Here is a 21,911-nt window from a genome sequence, read left to right on the forward strand (position 1 = left end):
AATCCAATTGTCATGCCCATGTTGCTGCAATGCTTCTTGTACCAGAATACTGACTGCAATATGAGTACGTATATCAGATAGCACATTGCCCTGTTGGCAAACTGCAGATTATTCGGGTGCAATTATCAATTTTACATACCATATTTCATTGAACTTGCCTTAATTATGTGGTCTATATAGTTAAAATGATATTCAAGAAGCTGTCCATATTATACAATCTTCGTGTAGTGACTTGTAGATATTAAAACATGACATTTTTGGACTATAGCGGAAAATGCAGATAGAACACAAAAAATAAAAAAAGTAAAAAAAGAAATAAAAAGACTTTTTAGTTATAAAAAAGGTGCCTGAGGCACAGATTTTGGTTATAAAAATACATTTCTCGTACATGGAAAATCAACTGAAGACTATGTGCATTAACATGATGCAGTTAGCCGTCATACTCTGCTCATAATGGATGAATGGAAAATACAATCTATACCAAAGTCTCCTAAATGCAACACCACAAGATATGGACAATTTACACACCAACATAGAGTGAATTCTTAATTAGTATTCTTAGGTTAATCATGTTTCCCAGGAGCTACAGCATGGAAGTGAAATTCTGCAAATTATTTTCCAATATCATCTTATTTTGCCTATATTTGCATGCCTTAACTAAAGAGATGATTATTTTCTAATACTAATGCTTATATATCCTTTCTCCTCTGCTTCTATTACATCCCAGCTTAACTTTGCTTGATTACGTGTTCAATTGATAGATATAATCAAATCAATAGATAATCTCAATCTGAAAACTAACATGACATTCACAATATTAGCAGCATATGCCAGCACAAAGTATTGTCAATTATGCAAAATTGCAGTCATCTGAGCGGTAAACCATTTTCATCTGGCAAAAAAAATCCAGCTTTTGGAGGCTTAAGGGAATTGTATAGATGAATTCCGGTAAATGCCTGGGGATAATGGGGAAAAAAAGAAAAAGATAATAAATTGAGAGCCCACCAAGTGACTGAATGCTGATGAATTGTAAAAAATTCATCTTAATGGGGAAAGGAGAACAATGAAGCTGTGATAGATGGGATAAGAATAGTTGATAATCATTGTAGTATTAATAAATTGAAATATTATATAGAGCAAGAAGAACAAGGAATAGATATATCTTGGAATATAATGCCAAAGATGGCTCTAACTTGGCACCTGTATTATATCAGCATTTCCCTTAGCTACTCCAGAAGCCACAGTGCCAATTCCAGCTTCTGCTACAAGCTTTACAGATACCTTTGCTTTAGAGTTGACCTACTCACATGTAGATTAGATTCCAATATGCAGACAAGTATAAGCATGAGTAAAGGTTGAGCACATAATAATAAAATTTATTATTGCTGTTCCTTCTAAAGTAGCAACACTGGTTCTGAGGTAGCAAAAAGTCATGAGTGTAGATAGCCAAGGGAAATGCATACTCTACCTGATGAAGGTCAAAAATTAATTGTGCAAGATCCTCGATTGAATAAATGTCATGATGTGGTGGTGGAGATATAAGTGGAACCCCAGGTTTCGAATTTCTTAGCCTGGCAATATAGGCACTAACTTTTTTACCAGGAAGTTGACCCCCCTCCCCAGGCTTTGCACCTTGTGCAATTTTAATTTCCAACTGGTCAGCATTGACTAAAAATGTTGGAGTGACACCAAAACGTCCTGAAGCAACCTGGAAGAATTTACACATACAGGAAAACATGATTACAAAAAATATAATAAAGATTTACCATGAAAATGTTGTCAAATTAAAAACATGATGGATACAAATGGAACATGATCCACATGGTAGAAGGAGACCCTCTAGAAAGAAGATCTATTTGTCACCTGTTTGATTGCACTGGTGGCAGTATCTCCATTCTGAAGACCCTTGAGGTGAGGAAGTGTTGGAGAATAGCCATCAACAACGTCTGTTAGTGGATGCCAACGAACCGGATCCTGCATAAAACTCACAATTTTTGATAAGCCTCTAATATGAACTAGTATCCAATAAATGTAACTAAGACACAAATTAAAATGTAGCACATTTTTTATAAAATGTTTAAATATAGAAAGAAAATTAGACCTACCTCACCACCTTCCCCAGAATTGGATTTTCCACCTAATCTGTTCATTGCTATCGCAATTGTTTCATGTGTTTCCCTTGATATAGCACCAAGAGACATCCCACCAGTGCAGAAGCGTTGGACAATGGAGGATGCAGATTCAACTTTGCCAATAGATATTGGTGGTCGGTCACTTTTAAATTCAAGAAGATCTCGGAGAACCTGATAATGGAAAAGATCAACAAAGCTACAGCACAGATCCTCGATGACTTAGAAAAAGAAATTAGCATCCGATGGAGGAAGTTGAAAATCACAAACTCACATTTACAGGTCGATTTGCAAGGTGCTGTTGATAAATAGCATATGCATTTTCACTTTTTTGACGAACTGCCTTATGAAGTAGTTTTGACATTTCTGGGTTATTTCCATGATACTCTCCTGAATTAAGTGAGAAAATGAATAATATGTGTCAGCAAACAACTGAAGCACAAGGGTACTGCATTCAGTCCAATCCACAAGTACATGAATAACAAAGACCACTAACAAGCTTTCTCAGATATATTTTCAGTTTCGGACTAGCACATATAATGCGAAATGAGAAAATATGGGGCCACATATGCATATTACTATAAAAAGATCAATGCGTTAAAAGCCACATTGCTAATCCAGCAACGTCAATTTAAGAAGTTGGAAATGAAATAGGCACTGAGAAAAAAAGGACAAAATAAATAGTCCATTGTTCCACTTGCTTGAGTTGAGAGTTAAGTTGGATATCCCTCTTGGCCAAGACAGCTACATAATTCCCTGAAAAATTCGTGGTTTAATCACTTTAATGGAAATGCAGCTTAACAGCTGAAGTTTTGCATACTTTTGTTTAGCCAATTAAAACATCTGACAGGCTTATTGATTGTTTCATATAAACCACTTGAATAATATAAGAACAAAGAAGAAATACATTTGGAATATTTACACATTATTCTCCAAAGGCAGGATTCATCACCAGATCTTTTTTGTTCTAAGAAAAATTTAATGCTGACTTAACATCAAGAGATCACAGTCAATTCTAATGCCCATGATCAGTACTAATCATATGCTAAGCCATATAGATCTAACTCATCTAAGTTATAAGAACAGCTTGGAAAGCAACAGCCATTACCTTGTATCAGGGCTGGCAAACGAGCGAGCTGTTTGCATACTAGCTCAAGTTCCACTCACTCAGTTAAAAAATAAGCCAAGCCAGAGCTGGGCTTAGCTTACTCAAGCTCAGCTTGAGTTAGCTCAAAATACTAAAAAAATATTATTTACATATTTATATATTATTTTAATTATCATTATCCATACAAATGACAATTAGTATAATTATTTTTATAATTATTCATTATACATTACTATAAATTATGTAGAATAAAAGGCGCTATAACTATAAGAATAAAAAATAATTAGGATTATCATTCCAATCTATATAAATGAAAGGCTCAAATATTCTTAAATGCTCATTATATTTCTTAAACAAGCTATCCATGAACAGCTCATGCTTGGCTCAAAATTAAATAAGCTGACTCAAACTTTGTTTACATATAAAATGCGTCAAGCCAAAGCTAGGCCTAGCTCAGCTTGTGTTTGTCTGGTTTCTACAGTACTTGGTACCATACCAACTTGCATACCTGCTTAATGACACTTCCAGCCCCATTTCTGATCACAAATTTTCAACTGAATCATATAACATGAGATATAGATGCTTCCTAGGCACTCTCACTTCATTACATTTTTGAGAGAAATCATCAGGCATTGGAACACTTATGTAGTCGGAGTGAAAGAAGTCAAAATGCAGGTGACAGATTAATGGCATAGTATGATCTTGCCCAACATTTAATTTCAAAGCGAGGGTAAGATGGAGTTCCAAATTCCAGCAGGAGACGAGGACAATGAGAATTGATTAAAAGGGCAGGTTTTAGGATGTTTAACATCTTGGATAGGAGTAAGGATAAAGTGTAAGGCCTATGAGAACATGAATAAGATTATGAGAATGTTAAAAAAAAAAAAAAAAGGAGGATTTGCAAAAGGTTGAGTTATGGAATGATATGGCCCTCACTTGGAGCAAATTACACTGATGAAGTCAGCTCAAAATCCATTAAGCATTTTATTTTCGGATGTTTTGTTTGTGATTTTGCTTCGAAAGATAATGATAAAAAAGATTAACAATGATATCTTTCATGACAATTTTCACAAGATTATAAAACTTCAGGAAATAACTAAGTATGAATATTGTGTTTCATTTTACTATTTCCCTTTATGATTGTTTTTTCCTACATATTTTCTCTTTGACTTTCTATCTGGAGAAAATTATGTTAAATATTAAGAAAGCCAAGGTGAGCCGGTATTGCTTATTGTTTATGAAGAATCGAAAAGATAGAGTTTAGAGTAAAATCCTCCACTATTGGACTAAGCTCAAAGTGAATTAGGTCACTCTTTTGGTTAGATCTAATATTATAGCAAAGGTCAACACAATATGCTTCTACCTTTGAAATTGGTTCTTCTTCATACATGACAGATACATAAGAAAATATACATATGACACGAGAGAGATGATGAAAAGAGAGTCCTTTTATCCACACCAAACAAGTAGGATGCCGACCACATATAGTGGGTTTTGGTTTTGTAAGTACAATTCACAGCTTCATGCTTCACCTAGTATGGAACAGAATCCATATAACATCATCTTCTACGTTTTTTTCAGTTTGTAGTAACAAAATGCTAACCCAATGTTTCTCCTTAAATCAAAAAAAAAAAAAAACTGATTTGGATTTTACAGCAACAAAAATAATTTAACAAAAACCATTTGGAAAAACCAACTAAAATGTTCTTATGTCAAACATGCAGTAAAACAAATACTACCTCCTGGTCGGAATTGAATGAACCCAAAGTTTTCTAGCCTCTTAGCTGTTTCCTCTGAGAAAGCCTTCACCCAAAATGACAAGGTTTCCCGTGCCAGCTTCAACAAATGAAAGGACATCCATAAGAAACAACATGAATAATAAGCATTTGATAATAAATAAGATTTACTTTTAAGAATGAAAAAAAAAACATTATAGATATTAATCGACTGACAAAACAAACACATAATAAGCAATATACTGAACTCCTAAAAAAAAATACCCACCATATTATAATTATGTCATCGATATTTATTATGTATTTATGTTATCTTTTGGCCTCAAAGAGAGGTTATGATCCTAAACCTAAAATTATAGATCCTATTTACATAAAAATAAACTAATCTAAGTGAATGACAAAAGATATTTTCAAGCTTCACTTTGCATTGTTAAATATTAATGCTTCACAGACATCAATACATTGCATGAAATCTCAGTTTGCTGAGACAAAGTGTAGTCAATATTTGGGAGATTTCAGTTTTTGTATTCTTGGATGTTTTTGATGACTTTCTAAAATTTTCTTTCCATACCCTCTAGTCTTAATTTGTGTTGACAAGTACTTGTATGATCATTTTGCATTGATGAGTAATCCAAGAAAGCCTTGTTGCATTCGTAAGAATTTAGCAATTTCCATATAGCCGAAATCTTTTCATCAATTTTGGACTGCCTTTTTTTTGTGACCAGTAGGAGCTGAACATGCTACCCAGAAATTCTTGTTTTAAACAAACATGAATTTTATCACAAGTTCTCAAAGCATTAGTTCACATACATGTAAATGAAAGATGAATCAGGATTCATGAACATAAAGCGTTCCTCTGTTCCCATCAATTACTGAATATAGACACCTAGAATGAAACTTCACCCTTTTGTATCATATGAACGCACTAGTGATAAGAAAGGGCATCCTATTGCATGAGGCTTCCGCCAGTGTGGGGCCTTGGGAGGGTCAAAAGTATCATGTATGCAGCCTTACCCCACATGTAGAGGCTGCTTCCATGTTTCAAACCCGTGATGCCCAAATTACAATGGAGATACCTTACAATTGCGCCAAGGCCTACCCTCTGTGAATACATTACAAAATATGCTTATCAAATGCCGCAACGTATAAAGTCTGCGACAAGATTAGATTAACTTTGCCATGAGAGGTTTCTAGAACAAGAGAGATGCCATTGAAAAAACCGACAGCCCACCCACCTTCCCCCTTCAAACATGGGGGAGAAAAGGGACATGTCAAAACCAAGAAAAGTAACCTAACACTTGATCGTATATGCAGATATGTATCATTAATAAAATGATTGATGTGCCATATCTTCTGTCGATGCACTGTTCCAAGAAAAGTAACCTTACACTTGATCATGTTCACATATTCTAATTTATTTTGATTGGATGTCCCTTACAGAATTGCCTTTGTTTTTTACAGAAAACAGAGGAAGGGCAAAGGTTATTTGCACAATATAGAAATCCATGCAGATACACCATTTTTTTCATATATAATGGAATTTTGAAATGTAAAAGTAACAGCATTATCATGTAGACAATAGCCCTTAGAGGTCTACTCAGGAGTATCCGTTACCTCATCAAGAGTTAGTCCACCCATTTTGGATACACTCCCACGAAAAGCAATATCAACAATTTCTTGTCCAAGGCCATATATTTCAAATATTTGTGCCCCACAATAACTGGAGGAAACAAAACAGATAAAAAACAGCATCGAGGAGACTATTGATTAACAGAAGGATGATGTTAGAATAATGAAATTAAATTCAAAAATGAATCCATTCTATCTTTTTAAAAACCTTGAAAGCAATGAGATGCCCATCTTTGAAAGAATCTTAAGAAGACCAGATTTTACAGCCTGAAAAACATAGCATTTCAACAGCATTAGAATAGTAATAAGAGATAAAGAAAAACTTGCCCAAAACATATAAACAGAAATCATTTAAGCAAAACAAAAAAAGCAAATAAAACAGATTCCAAGATAGCAACAGTGTTTAAAAACTTTTATGCTCTAAGAACTTGTAGGAATGTTTGAAGAACAGAAAAAACATTGAAGATGAAGGCAGATGCATCAAATTATTGATCCGTTGCTAATAACTACTTTATGTACCAAAATAAAAGATCCATAAATGAGAAATCGAAAAGAAAAGCCTTTAGACAGCTTGTAGATTTCACTGGAATAAGAAAATAACGAATCATATATGCAAAGGATACTTGAACTATCACGATGAAACCATGCTGTGCTTTTGGATGTGCCCTCCCAAACTGGCTTCATGCAATAGCGATGAAAAATATAATATTTTCACTTGTAACAGATAAACAAACCTTGCAAAAGTTCCTTTGAGCCTGCTCGATTGTTACAGTAGGCATCTTCCCATTCCGCATCATATTAGCAGTTTTTGTGCTCAGCCTCCACTGGCGGCATGTTTCTAATGCCAAGTATGGGCATACGGCACTGAGTAGGTGAAACAAGATGGTGTTAACTGAAGTTGTCCCATGTTAACATGGGATATATTAAAAACTAATAACTCCATCCTCGTTCATGTATATAATAAAAAGTTCAATAATAAACAAAAGGAAACTAATGAAGAAGCAGCAGCATAATCTACCACAAAATGGATTAAAGCATCAGATTTTGAATTTATGTCAATGAGAGGAAATAATGTCCCTCATGCAGCAATAACAGCATAAAAGTTGGTCCATGGTTGTGTGAGATCTGCCACCTAAAGTTGAGCGTCAAGAGCAATGTTCTGTAGTATGGATTCAGTCACTGACAATACCAGCACTGTCACCAGATGGGTAGGATCAGTGTTGGGTTTTCCTCCCTGGGGTAGGAGTTCTGAGTCATAGTAGCCAGGTTTGCTTGATAGGTATCGAATTTGTATTGACTTATTTAATATTTGGATTTTTTAGACCAAAAAATAGGAGAGCCCTATAATAAATAAGTCAGTTTTTTATTCATGGCAAATTTGCAGGCCTGTTGAAGTGTAGCGAGTGGGATTTAAAACTATATTATGTGGATGGTTGCTCAGTCAATTGGAAGTGTAGAATTATCATCCTAGTTTTCACCTTATGGTGTAACATGGATTTCAATAGCTAACATTTTGGCGTAGTGTAGCCAAATGTAACATATTGGCTCACATGAGGAGAATGACTTATCAGATGGTTAACCACAAAAATCAACATGTTTGGCCAGTCTTTGACACAGTGGTTCAAGTATGCATTTGCTAGGTCCATGACATGCACATCAATCCACTATACAGGTGTTGGCTTTTGGTGACTGGTGACCACTTATCACTCATGGAATGAATGGCTTATCAACTAATTGCAGGCTGAATTATCAAAACATATGAGCATCTAGGAACCAGAAAAGGGATAGGCTATTTAAGACAAAAAAAACTGCAAGGCAAATCATATGTGAAATGTTCCGCAAATATAGAACAGAACTTGCATGAAAATTTTAAGCCTCCATTAGAGGTGATTAATTTTGAAAAAAAATATATCAAGATTTCCAAGCTTAGGCTGTTTGGTGAATACCTAATAAATGAGGAAGAAATACTTCTCAAAGCTTATTGTTACAAAGTTAAAACTGGATCGTTCACCTTATTAGGGTGGCTGGCATTATGGCAGAATGACTTGGGATGGATTCACAATTGGCAGCAAGGTGAATTAGCTAAAAACTTTAGGAAGTCTCAAACGTAAGACATTCTATTACATCTAGAAGGAAATAAATCAATGGGGATTTTGAGATTTCCAAAAGGCTGATTTGAAAGCATAATGGCTAGCCTGTGTCTAGTTTTTCAAGACTAAATATTATACACAGATGATGAACTCCAAGGTGAAAAGTTTCTTTTGGATGATGATGCTCAACAATGCCCAACAATTAATTTAGATTTTTGGCAATTCATATCCAGTACCTTCCCATGCCACTATACCAGTGCTACTCTTGCCAAATGAAGCTCGCATTTGCTGGACAGGGTTATTCAAGGACTTAATAAGGTGAAGGATACTGGGAATCACAAGCGGTGCTAGTGGCTGGTCAATAAAAGTTTATACAAAATTTGGACCATTATTGTGATAATCCGGCCTGATGGGCCAAAAAGCCCACAAAACCCATTTAAAAAAAAAAAAAAAAAAAAACGGGGAGGAAGACTCCCGATCGGAGTCTTCCTCTTCCCCGTTTCCGATCAAGAATCAGAGTCCTAGGGCTATTAAAAGACCCTAGGACGAGCTCTATAAGAACCCCCCTCCTCTCCTCTAAAAGTAGATCCATCAGTCACCGACGATCGCCGGAGTTTTTCTCCGATTTTTCCGATTGAAGCTGCGACCCCTCGACCTGTGCTCACCGCGATTTCACGCCGGTGGGGGTCATCGGAGGCTGTGGTAAGGCCTCCTTCCTCTTCCTCTCTTCTCTCCCTTCTTTTCCGTGCCTGTGGGCACGATTGCCGGCGACAGGTGTCGCCGGATTTTGTCGGAAAAGAAAACCCCTGTCCGGCCTCTTCTTTTCCCTGATTTTCCGACACCGACGGTCACCACCGACCGCCGGCTCTGGCCCCTCCGAACTCGGAGAATGGCCGTGATCGGCCGGTCAAGGCACGGGGACCTCTAGGTCCCCTGTTTCGGCCCAAGAAGGCCGTGGGAAGAAGGAAAAAGAAAAAGAAAAGAAAAAGGAAAAAAAAGAAAAAGAAAAGAAAAAGAAAATACAAAATAGAAAAATAAATAAATATATATATATATAATAAATAAGAGAAAATTTTCCTCTCTCCCCTCTTTCTCCCTCTTTCTCTCTCTTCTCTCTCTTTCTCTCTCTATTTTCTCTCTCTAAAAAGAAAAGAAAAAGAAAGAAAAAGAAAAGAAAAAAATATATATATAATAATAATAATAATAAATACATGTGAGAGAAAGTTTCTCTCATCTCTCTCTTAAGTCTTTCTCTCTCTAGAATTGAACTTTCTCTCTCTACATTCTCTCTCTATTTTCTCTCTCTAGATTTTCTCCCTATTTTCTCTCTCTAGACCCTTTTATCTCTTTTTATGGATTTTGTCTCTCTAGGATCATTCTCTCTCTCTGATTGCATCACAGATCCTAGGATAAACTTGAGATGAAAATATGATGGTCTGAGACTGCTCCGAAATTCGTACAGTAGATTAGATCCCGATCCGATCCTTCTTCGAAATTGATAACATCGATCATAGTTAATCCATATTAAGTCACCTTGATATAACCTCTGATGATCTCAATCATGATTGCCACTTTTGAAGGATACGAAGATTTTCTCACTTTCTCTCTCTACTTTCTCTCTCATGATTGACTTTCTCTCTCTAAGAAGGTCTATGAATCCTGTATCGAGTCATGCCTTCATCTTTTAGGGGTTCATATTGACTCTAACAAGATGATCCGAAATTGCTTTGATATCCGTGCTGTATGTCAACCTCATCTGATCGTATCAAAGATCTTTCAAATTTATTATTAAAGAACCCTATTGATTGATCTTGACTTTAATTCGATCTGTGCTTCACGATTTCTTGATCAAGTCACTTAAATCTGACCCTCAGATAAGAGATCCTGAATTGCCCTGGTATCTGGATGGTCCGACACATCCGAACAACAGTCCTCTTTCCTTATGATTTAATCTTATTATATTTATGGAATAGAAATTGATAATGATTTGATATTTTAAATAGGATTAGCTGATTCTTCTAACGAAGTCTGAAGATCTAAGATGAACGAGGTAAGTGGATCTTATGCTCCTTATTTATTCTTAAATGATAATATTTTTATGTAAAGAATTGCTATTGATGAAATCATAATTTTTCATAAAATAAGGATCGGCATATGTGATATGAAAAAGCATGTTTTATTATGAGCATTGATTTCATGAATATGTCTTATGAAAATAGCATGATTATGAAGCATGAATTTCATTGTTTTTCCATCTATGTATATGTATGCTTTAAGAAAAAGATATAATGATTTCAAAGGCTCTCAGATGGCTATGAATGAATCCCTTCAGAAAGGTCGACATCCGGAGCTAGCATCCACACGAAACATGGCCCTGCCAGCGGGTATAAAGTTGGCACATGAATTAAGAACTCTGTCGATTAAGAAACATGGTCCTGTCACGGGTATAATAGTGACCTTAGCACGAATATCTGTGAGCAATATTTTGAAACATGACATGAATACATGATGAAAATGATTTACGATTCATGATTGTGAAATATACATGATTTATACATGCATGATGAGTTTAACTTATTTTGTTATATGCTCTATGAAATGCTTTATTTTGTTTTATCTGTTATTTTCTAAATATTGCATTATCATAAAAAACTTATGCTTGATCCGATAAGGAAGCGCAAGTTCTACTTACTGGGCTAGTGTAGCTCATATTCTTTTTGTTTTCTTTTTGTTTGAACAGAGAAATAAGGTTAGGATCGGCAAAAAGGAATCCAAGCTTGAAGATTGGCATAGCAAGCTTGAAAATTTGGCAGCAGAAGTTTAATTTATTTTATAATCATGGATTTGTAGTTATTTATGAATGTTGAGATTCGGGTTAGTACTTGCTTTTGGATTTAGATGCTCTGAACCAATATTGGTTCGATTATTTGATGAATAATAGAATTGAATCTTCTTATTTGACGGATTTTAGATGATTACGATGGATTGGCTTCGTGTTATCGTGGGTTCTATCCCTCGGTAGCATGGCCGTGCTATGTCTCGGATTTGGGGCGTGACAATTATCATGTTACATGGGACTAGGAAACAACAAAATATTGACACCAGTTGGCTAAGCACCGAACTTTTAAGGACTTTCTTATATGAATATAGAAAAAACTGATGACAGTCTATGACAAGCTCGGAGGTAAAGAATAAAAGGATACATATAAGATCATAAGAGCAAAACAGAACTTTGTCACGTCATAAATACTTTAATGATATACATGAACCAAGCTTGAGTTTAGGGCTGTAAAGCAGAGGAGCTGTTTGCAAGCAACTTGTGTTTGGCTTGAAATTCAGCTTAACGTTGGCTCAATCAACTAGCAAATGAACAGAACATATGCCAAGTACAGCTTGCATGACTTCAGCTAAAAAAGAGAAAATAAACAGATGTGGTTCGAGTTTGACATTCATATGTACGTACATGATATGTTAATATGATCTCAATCTTCTTTTGAAGGCATCTAATCCTTCCTATTGCAAAATCATTGACCCAATAATCATGAGTTACAATCAAACTTATTTCAGAAGGCAAGATGACAAAGTGTCCAAGATAAATGAACATATGAGATATGACAATTATTGAAGGCTCACAAACTCTCCTCATTATAGGAAATAGAAGTACAACTGTACAAATAAAACTATATCATGAACCAAATCTTTCTACTAGCTGTTACAGACTGCATGAAGCTGATAGAAAAGTGATTACCAGATAAAAAGAACAAGTTTTACAATTAAATAAAGTAAAAAAAAAAATTCCAAATATAGAAGAGAAGACCTGGCCCCATATCCAATTAAACATGCAAATTGATGGGTGCTAAAACACTGAGCAGTATCAACAACAATACAAGCTGACATTCGCAGTCCATTTTGAATCAGATGCTGGTGGACAGCACCAACAGCAAGAAGTATTGGGATAGCAGGACGAGTTGGTTCCTGATAATTATACACATCCAGTGATTTAAAATGAGAAATTGATTACACAATCATCCAGAGAGAATATATTGAATAACTCTAACAAATATATAATAGGAAGGATCCCTATGCACCTTTTTCCATGAAGACACAAAACACAAGATTTGTCAGCAGGGAAAGAAATAGAGATGATTTGTCCAAAGAGCATATATGATATATCGAATAACTCTTACATATCCCATAAACATGTCATACATGAATTATAGTAATATGTGCCAATGAGAAGAAATCTACATGTGTTAACAAAAAATTTATAAAATTCAAATACATATACAAATATTTCTTCAACACATGCTGTAACATGCAATGAGGTTTTTCACCAGAGTAAGCCATAAATGTTAATTACATTTTCTCTCAGTAAAAAAGGAGGACAAAAGCTATTTTTCCACCTATTTTATGATAATAGTTGTCACTAGGGTGAATAAGGTCTTCTGGTCCATAATTTCATAATGTCAGTTGCCCAGGCTGGGCACACATATCATTTTGGTACCTGTCAAAGTCTTGTATATTAATTATACCATATTGTATCAAAAGGACACTTAATGGAAAGAAACAAACTTTGGATGCACTACATTGTTCAGTTTCATTTTATCACAGGCCCATCTTAACATATACTTATTGCAGTCGTGTTGTGAATAATTTAGCATAGTTTATAACAAATTCATGGAAATCTACCTACATGTCATCATAAATTTATGTTTCTATTTAAGATGTGCATAGTATGACTTCAACTTGTTACAAGATTTAACAGTTAGCATCTATTTTTACACATAATAACTTACACAAGCTTTAAAGTTACAGGTAACATGCTATAGGTGCGTGTATGGATAGTACAAGTATTGCAGGGCATTTATATACCTCCAATTACCTTAATTTCTAGCCTCTAATCAGATGTAGAATGATAACTTTTTGTTGTTACCACATCCCATCCATGAATTGGTCATTTTGATCAACAAAAAAGCCAAAAGAAGTTATCTCCAGAGTCCAGACTATCTGGAATCAAAAAAAGAATGTTCAAGATGGTTGAGGATGAGTTTGGAATGGGAAAGAAAGGTACATACACTGCCAATACATATTAGCTTATATCAGCATATCAAACATGTTGAACCATATAGACCACTAATTAGCAATATGGGTCAAGACAGATGGTACAAAGGTGTGAGCTCTTCATACAATAACTATTGCCTGCTAGCTCAGTATGTATCATAGGATATTGTAAGGTATGCGCCATTGGGATAATTCTTGAGATCTGCTTTATATCACACCATTGCCATCTGTGCTATTATTAAACCCTCTCAACTGGATACTTTCGAAGTCTAGCAAACCACGAGGATCATTGCATAGTTGCATGGGCTTAAATTGTGAGCAATAACATAAGTCAACCTGCTAAAAAACTGGCCTTGGTTTGAGGGCAAGCCCCCGTATGGCCTAATTTGCCTTGGCCAAAAATCCAATGTCAACTTCAAGTGTTGAAAGATTGTCACCCCTATGGAGTTCTCTGAACTTATTTTACTCCACACTAGATTTATTTTGATTACAAAAGGTAGTGATGATGATGATGATGATGATGGGAGGATGTGTACACAGCATGGAGTATGCGATGCACAAAGATGCTCATATAAGTCAACATCCTTGCATTATATCTTATGGTTTTCAGAGGGAGCACACCAGGCCTCAATCATTTCAACTATCAACAAAAGGAGAACAGCCTTTGATCTACAATTTCATTATGTTGTAAAGGATTAAATGCAAAATCTTGTACGGTAGGATCAAGGTTCATGGTACCAATTCCAGTAGCCATGCCAGCACCCAACAAGTATATTGTCAGTATGGTCTAGTACTTGGTACTGACACTTGGTCTGAGGGGGCATACCAAGTACCAGATTGCTACTAGTTTGAGTCAGTAAGCCAGTACTGCAAACCATGGGTAGGATATGCAATATATACCTTCAGCTCTAGACACAGTGAAATGAGATCAATATAAGCCACTTTCTGATATGTTTCCTCTGAGATTTACTCAAATTTAGTGTCCATGGTGTTAAACCCATATCACACTTTGTTTATTTCACTAAGATGAAAAATAACACTTACATCCTTTACAGCTTTACTTGCTTTTTACATTAGTTTTCATATCTAGAACTTTCTATATAGAAAGACCCAAAAACTTGTGCCTCTCACTGATCAGGGAACTAAAAACCTAACTATGATCAAGTAGTTACATACTTCAAGCATAGACAATAATTAGCAAGGATCGCCAACTCAAAACCGAACATCATATCGGCCGGCCGGTGGTACGAATCGATATGCCCCCGTATCGGACTGTACCGGGCCCAAAATCAGTACTACAATGAGGGATGAACCGAGGAGAAAAACAGAGAGAAAGAGAGAGGAGGGAAGGAGGGAAGAAAGAGAGGCCAGCAGAGACAACAGCGATGGGCACCGGAGGGCCATCAAGGCCTCTCGAGCTCTGCGGTCCTCCGCGAGAGAAAATGCAAACAGAGAGAGAGGGAAGGGAGATGAGGGAGCGGAAGATAGTGGGGAGGCAACCGAAGGGCCCTTAGGTGGCTACTGGACAGCCCAAAATTACCCCCCAATTTCCAAACGGCCCAGAATTACCTCGCGGCCACTGCGGGGCAAGTTTGGACCGTTCAGCAGCCATGGTGGCCACCTAGCGGCCCTCTGGCAGCCTCCTCGCCATCTTTCACTCCCTCCTCTCCCTTCCCTCTCTCTCTTCTCACATCTCGACGGCCCTCCGATGGCCTCTGCGGGCCACCACCGGCTTTTTCCTTCTCTTCCCTCCTCCCTCTCTTCCTCTCTTGCCTTCCCCCTTACTCTGTCTTTGCCAGCGTTTCGAATTAGGATGCCTGAACCCCACTGCTTAGCCTCCGATATGGTTTGGCACGCCCCGAACCATCCGATCTGAGGTGGTTCGGCGAACTCTGCTAAATAGGGCCCATTTGGGTAATCCAAAAGAATTTGGGCTGAATTTCCTATTGGATTCATAAACTGAGAAGCCGATTGAGCATGGCCTATATCAACCGAACACCCCATAGTACAATCTAGTGGGAAAAAAAAATAACTCCATGGATCTTTTGCTTCTTCCTGCAAACCACCAGACCCACAAGCTGGATTTAGGCCAAGATTCAGCAAGCCCCCAAAAGATGCAAGCTGGATGGGCCAATAGGAATGATTCCTGCATGCCCTTAAGAGGTAGGCTTTAAAGCCCATCTCCTATTCCTTTGATTCTTGTATATGACCAATAATTTGATATTACACAACATTGCCAATCATCCCTTTGCCAGTACAACTTGTTCTACATACAGCTAGTGCAATAAGAAAATTATGGGGATTTTGTTGGTTTTTCCATTTGCTAATATGCCATGCATGGGAGCATGGCTTCTTATGGACACCATCCCGGATTCATTGTTCTTTCACATTTTCCAAGGTTCCATACTAGTGACATTTGGAGGTAGTTCAGCTATTGGGCACCTGCTCATTTATGACATTTGGAGGCTTTTTTTATTTTGGGGGGGGGGGTAGTCTCCATGGCCATCAAGTATGTTAATCGCAAGTTGAACGGTGCTTCAGATTGGGTCGCCAGCTATGTTACCGAGTACTCAAGAGGAACTCTTTGGATTTATGTTACTGTTTTGTCGCTGCCCGATCAGGACACTCTTTTTTCTAACTCTCTTGGTTGTGTTCATACTTGTGTTGTATGAGTGCTTTGCCCTATCAAAAAAAAAAAAGGAGTTCCATACCAGTAACCAAGGTTCATTCTCTCGATACCGAGCCCCGTACTGGTACATGGTTCGGTACGATATGAGATAGCATGCCAAGTATCGGTACGGTATGAAATAATATACCGGTATGAGACCGATACGGTATGGTATGCCCTCTATCGGATGGTATGGGGCAGTACAGCAAACTATGCTAATAACTTTAGGATATCAATTAGTAGCATTGACAACCATCGGACATATGTTTGAAAATGGTTTATAATGAGAATTTATCGGTGGAAACTTTTATTTCTTATTTTGCATAAGGGCATTAAGGCCACCTTAAACCCTGCATGGAGAAAAAAATATTAGTACAAAATACAAAGCTTGTATTATCATGATATCTGGTCATGGTATTGACATAAAGAACTAAAGAAGCCCTTCCCTGTTAACCCAGTAACAAAGTTTGGTTATTGGTTATCTAAAAACCTCCAATTCACATGATGAAAAGACAAAGTCTAAACATTACTTCAAAATTTGCAGAAATTATGAAAGAATAACATGTAATTTAAATAGGACTACAACTGAAAGATAAAAGGAAAAATCAATGCAGAAAATAGTCATATTCATGCTAAATTATTGCTCACCAGCTCCTCAGTCCGGTCAGAAAGCACAAGCAGTTGGGAACCATTTTGAACAGCTTCATCAGCTGCTTCACAGAGTTCCACTAATGTTCTTTCCAGTGAACCATCTAAACCCTTCTGAACATCAAAATATGTTGGCAATACTTGAGCCTTTAAATTTGAATCCCTCATCAACAAATCAAGTTCCCCTTCATTCAGCACAGGACTAGGCAAAATAACCTGAACAATATAATAATATCATAATAAGATGCAAAAACACAATAATTTGTGTTATCTAGAACAGGGTTCAAATAAATAAGTAATAATTTCCAGGATACCAATTTAAGTGTTAAGTCAACAAAGAGTTACATACCTGAGCAGCATTCTCAGGTCCAACCTCTAAAATATTTCCACGTTTTCCAATATTGACCTCAAGAGACATAACTAAGCCTTCTCGGAGGGGGTCAATCGCAGGATTTGTAACCTAAAAAAATGACCATGTATAAGAACACAAGCACAAGGAACAAATAGACGATAAACATTTTATAATATTTGGAGAATGATATTACAACAAAGAGATAATTACAAAATCATCTATACAAAGGAGATGGAATTACAAAGACTGGATACAACTGATACAGCAATAAGACTTGAGGCAAGCTAATAGGTCAGTATATGCATGAGTAAAAAATGCATCTTAATTGTTGATGCCACAAAAACTCAGTTTTGGAAGGCACACCACTTGGATATTGTAGAGATTCTTACTGGCTCATGCAGAAAAGTCAAATGGTTTCAACCATCCAATCAAACTTCTGGACAACTATATATATATACACTCCATACTCCATAGTCCATATTAAACTTGGCAAACGATAAATAGTGGGAAATTGAGAAAACATCAGTCATGGCCTCTCAAAACACTCAACAAATCATTCAATTCTTTTTTTCTTGAAAAAAATGAAATAATAATAATATTGAGCAAGTAAGATCAATTGGAAAAATTGCAAAAACTAGATAAGGCAAGAAAATAACTAGAATGGAAGTACCATCACTGCTATATACAATGCAAACTACCATTTTGACTACTAGATACATGGAGGCATAATACGTACTGCGCTAGTGTTATTCGAGCATTATGTGCAATTGTGCATGGTGTTGCCACATGTCAGTGCTTGGCACAAAGCCCTGCCAAAGCTTGCCAGGCATTGGCATAAGACAGCACATTACAGTATTTAACATGCCAGCACCAACCATAAGCACACGAGTCCTTGATATATGAGTAGCAATATCGACCCACATAATTACAACAAGGTTCGATGGTTATGGATATGGCCCAAAATGGTTAGTTATCATGCATAACGATGCATCTCATTCTTCTGCAAGTACACTCACTTTGCAATAAATGACTAAGAAAGAGAAAAAGCATATAAAAAAAAGAGTCTATTTATCAAATCTATTGCAAACAATATTATTGATGGGATAACAGCCAACTATTAAGCACTCCTTCATCTTAAATTGCATACATCTTGTTTGCTCAGCAGTCAGCACTAATATGAGAATAACCCCAAGATCAATAACAATTTGAATGCACTTTAAATGTAAAAAATAATTGTGTAAGCTAATACAAAGAAAATTGTACATTGTGCATAGTATTCACCTAGCATTTGGTTGTTAGCAATATCAATGAGAAATAGAAGGAAGAGACAAAAACAAGGATATTTTGCTTCTGTGTAGTAATAATGATGTATGCCTCATATTACGGTGCATATGTGCCATTATTCATGTTAATCACTACTTATCATCAATGCACTCCCTTACTTTCTCAATTTCTTCAGGCTATCTTACAAATTTACAAACTGATATGGTAATGGATTATTTAAAATTGTCATTTTTTTTTAACATTGTAATTTTTTTTTTTTTTGGTTTTCTAAGTGCATTCCATGTGCGCAGGAACTTGCAAAGTAATATTGGATAAATTCACAACAAATTAGTTGTTTCCTAGTGACATTAATGTTAAAATTTACAGTCAAGGAAGCAAGAAGCTCACTCCAAAGTAGCAAAAGTACAAATATTTACCGGATTTAGATGACTCCTGACATTAGCAAGACTAGCATTTTGAGTATAACAACTGCCAACTGGTCTTATAGTATGTTAAACTATTATTTGTTTGACAATATAAATATCAAACTCATTGGTAAACATCTCTTGTAGCTAGTGGGCAGAAAAGGTCATGCTGGATTAGTAGTTGCTTCATTTCGGTATATCAAACTGACCTGGGCAAAGCGCTGCTTGAAATAGTCATAAATCATATGTGGTTTCCGAGATAGGACAGCTAATGGAATATCATCACCCATGCAAAATGTCGGCTCCTTCCCTTGCGAGGCCATTGTCTCAATGACCATCTGAACATCTTCACTTGAGTAGCCAAATGCCCTGGTTTAACCACAGCAAGGTAGTTCAAGAAAGGATCATTTATTCAAAAAAGAAAAGTAGATGATTTAGAAAGAAAAGTAAACTCTAGTTTTAAAGAATTATAACAACCTAGCCTTTAAACAATGCTTTGAGTTTGAGCTAAAAACATCTCCTTAGGTTGATGCAAACAAGCATATGAGATGGAAGAGCATTTTCCCAAGAATACAAAATACCAAAATAAATTAAATTATCTAAAAAGTGATATTATGTTACATGTAGACATCTTATTACATGGATGCACACAAGCAGGCACACATGCAAGGGCATGCTCAAACATGCATTCCTAAGTACTGTGCCAGTTCCCTAAGAAGCACAAGCAATACATACGATATAGGAGGGTATTGAATCCTAATCACTAACATATGTGGAACACATGGAACACTGGATTCTTGGAAATTTGAAAAATACTTCGACAACTGTGGTAGAGGGAGTACAAATGTCCATAAATTCTCTGTCATAGTGCTGGTGCCGAAACCAAATGACCACAGTAGAATTTATGCACCGTGATATGGTACATCAAACAATAAAGCATGAAAAGACATCTTACTGGAATGCCATAGAAGACCAAAACCAAAATTGTGATGGTTTGAAGCTGATGCAAAAACAAAGATGACATCAGTGCCCATGAGATGGTAGACATAATAGAAGAGAACAAAAAGGCATTAGCATTGGAAGTAGAGTCTGGTGCAGCAACAAACTGACAGCAGAACCAACAATGTGTGGCCAGCTAGTTGACAATAACAGGTCAGCTTATACAGGGCTCATCATCATCTGATTACAGCACCAAGTGAAGCTTAATAAGGGTAGGATAGGAAAAAAATGTCATTCTGTCAGATGATCATATTTATGATGATAAAACACTATCCCATCTATTTAAAGTCACTTGTATAAATTTTTATTTACCAATCATTCCTGTCAAAAGCTAACTCTGGTACCACCATAAGTTCTTTTAAATCACTTTCTGCAACTTCCATCCACATAAGCTGAAGATTTTCCTCCTCCTAAAACCAAACTACCATAGATTACTGTTACTTGTGTCTATATTATCCCAAACAGTTTCACCAACATTTTGTCCTCAAATAGTGCAACCTCTGCACCTTTATTAATATATTAATTCTTCATCCTTTTTCTCCTACTTCAACAATAATCCATCTCATTCTCCTTTATATTAGTTCAACTCCATCGTTGCCAAAAGCAACTCCCCATTTTATCCACCCATTCAAGATAACATAGTTAATCACACTATATATTCTTGACCTTAAATACAACTAGGGCTCCATGTTCATTTCCATTTTCATTATCGCTGCAACAATATATCTGTTCTCATTATATCAATAGTTTGTTTTCATTATAATGATTTTAAGGCCATTAGCCTCTAAATTTCCTTCCTAATTCCAAAAAAGAAAGTTTGTCCTCTTCTTATCAATCAACATCATATCATCTGAAAAGAACAGATATCATAGCACTTTTCGTAATCATTAGCAATAAGCCTGTAGTGACTGATCGGCTCAGTGTTGACTCTTACTGTACGCTTACTAATTTCTAGCCTTAACACAACTTCAAATGCATTTCATGGCTGTAGCATACACGTCCTCAACACTCATGATTTAATATTTAAGCAGAAACTTTTCTTCAATGCCCAAGAAATTACTTTTTGGGCTATTCTAACATATACTTTGAGAAAAAAAGGTTGAAACAACTAATGGAGAAAAATTAAATCCTATACGCAATGAAAAAAAAAACTGACAAAATATAGATAATATCAGTTGGTCAAAAAGAGTAGTATGGTTTTACTTGTCTCTAGTCAGATCGATGTACATTACAAATAAAATGGAAGCATACTTTGATAAAAATTGATAATTTGGTCTTATTAAAAGTCAACAATGATATAGGACAATGTAAAATATTGTGGTTTGAAGTTGTGCTTTAAGTTCTGAAACTAAGACCACAATACAAATGGTTAAATTTCGAATGAAAACCAATCCAAAACTAGGTTTGGTTTTGGAGTTTTAGTTGAAAGAAACATATCAGGCCAATTCTACTATCTACATGCCTATTTATGCCTTTCATTCATTTCTCTAAATGTCGGGAAGCATTTTTCCTCAAATAAACTCAAACCTTTGCAAATTTAAGAAGATTATGAAGCTTCTCAATATTAAAGTTTTGAGAAATTTGGAGAAAAGTAAATTGTTTCCGCAATTCCTATCCTGGAACTGAAGTCTTATGATTCATGAAAATGTAGATCCACATAACAATGATTGCCAAACTGATCCACATATCTGTGTCCCCTTCTCCCTCTCCTTGTTTTGGTATGCCCTGGAATGACACGATACGGACCTATTCCATACCAAACCGGTCACTAGTTGATACAAGATCTGGTACTGATGCAGTGAA

At 36.1% G+C, this 21,911-nt stretch overlaps 1 protein-coding gene across 2 annotated transcripts in view; it reads right to left on the reverse strand.

Moving 5' to 3' along the window:
- The window catches only part of LOC105057601 (ferredoxin-dependent glutamate synthase, chloroplastic), a 45,319-nt gene that overhangs the window by 6,362 nt on the left and 17,046 nt on the right, over positions 1 to 21,911 (reverse strand). For both annotated transcript variants that reach the window (XM_010940252.3, XM_029268260.2), the window contains exons 10-22: positions 19,319 to 19,478; positions 17,419 to 17,529; positions 17,070 to 17,285; positions 12,510 to 12,667; positions 7,337 to 7,466; positions 6,811 to 6,869; positions 6,588 to 6,693; positions 4,977 to 5,073; positions 2,404 to 2,519; positions 2,106 to 2,303; positions 1,864 to 1,974; positions 1,469 to 1,708; positions 1,201 to 1,299 (exon numbers count right to left, since the gene is read on the reverse strand). In XM_010940252.3, the coding sequence (XP_010938554.1) occupies positions 1,201 to 1,299; positions 1,469 to 1,708; positions 1,864 to 1,974; positions 2,106 to 2,303; positions 2,404 to 2,519; positions 4,977 to 5,073; positions 6,588 to 6,693; positions 6,811 to 6,869; positions 7,337 to 7,466; positions 12,510 to 12,667; positions 17,070 to 17,285; positions 17,419 to 17,529; positions 19,319 to 19,478 (1,801 nt within the window). The remainder of the gene's footprint in view (positions 1 to 1,200; positions 1,300 to 1,468; positions 1,709 to 1,863; positions 1,975 to 2,105; positions 2,304 to 2,403; positions 2,520 to 4,976; positions 5,074 to 6,587; positions 6,694 to 6,810; positions 6,870 to 7,336; positions 7,467 to 12,509; positions 12,668 to 17,069; positions 17,286 to 17,418; positions 17,530 to 19,318; positions 19,479 to 21,911) is intronic.

The sequence above is a fragment of the Elaeis guineensis genome, chromosome 14 (assembly GCF_000442705.2).
Source record: "Elaeis guineensis isolate ETL-2024a chromosome 14, EG11, whole genome shotgun sequence".
NCBI classification, from domain to species: domain Eukaryota; kingdom Viridiplantae; phylum Streptophyta; class Magnoliopsida; order Arecales; family Arecaceae; genus Elaeis; species Elaeis guineensis.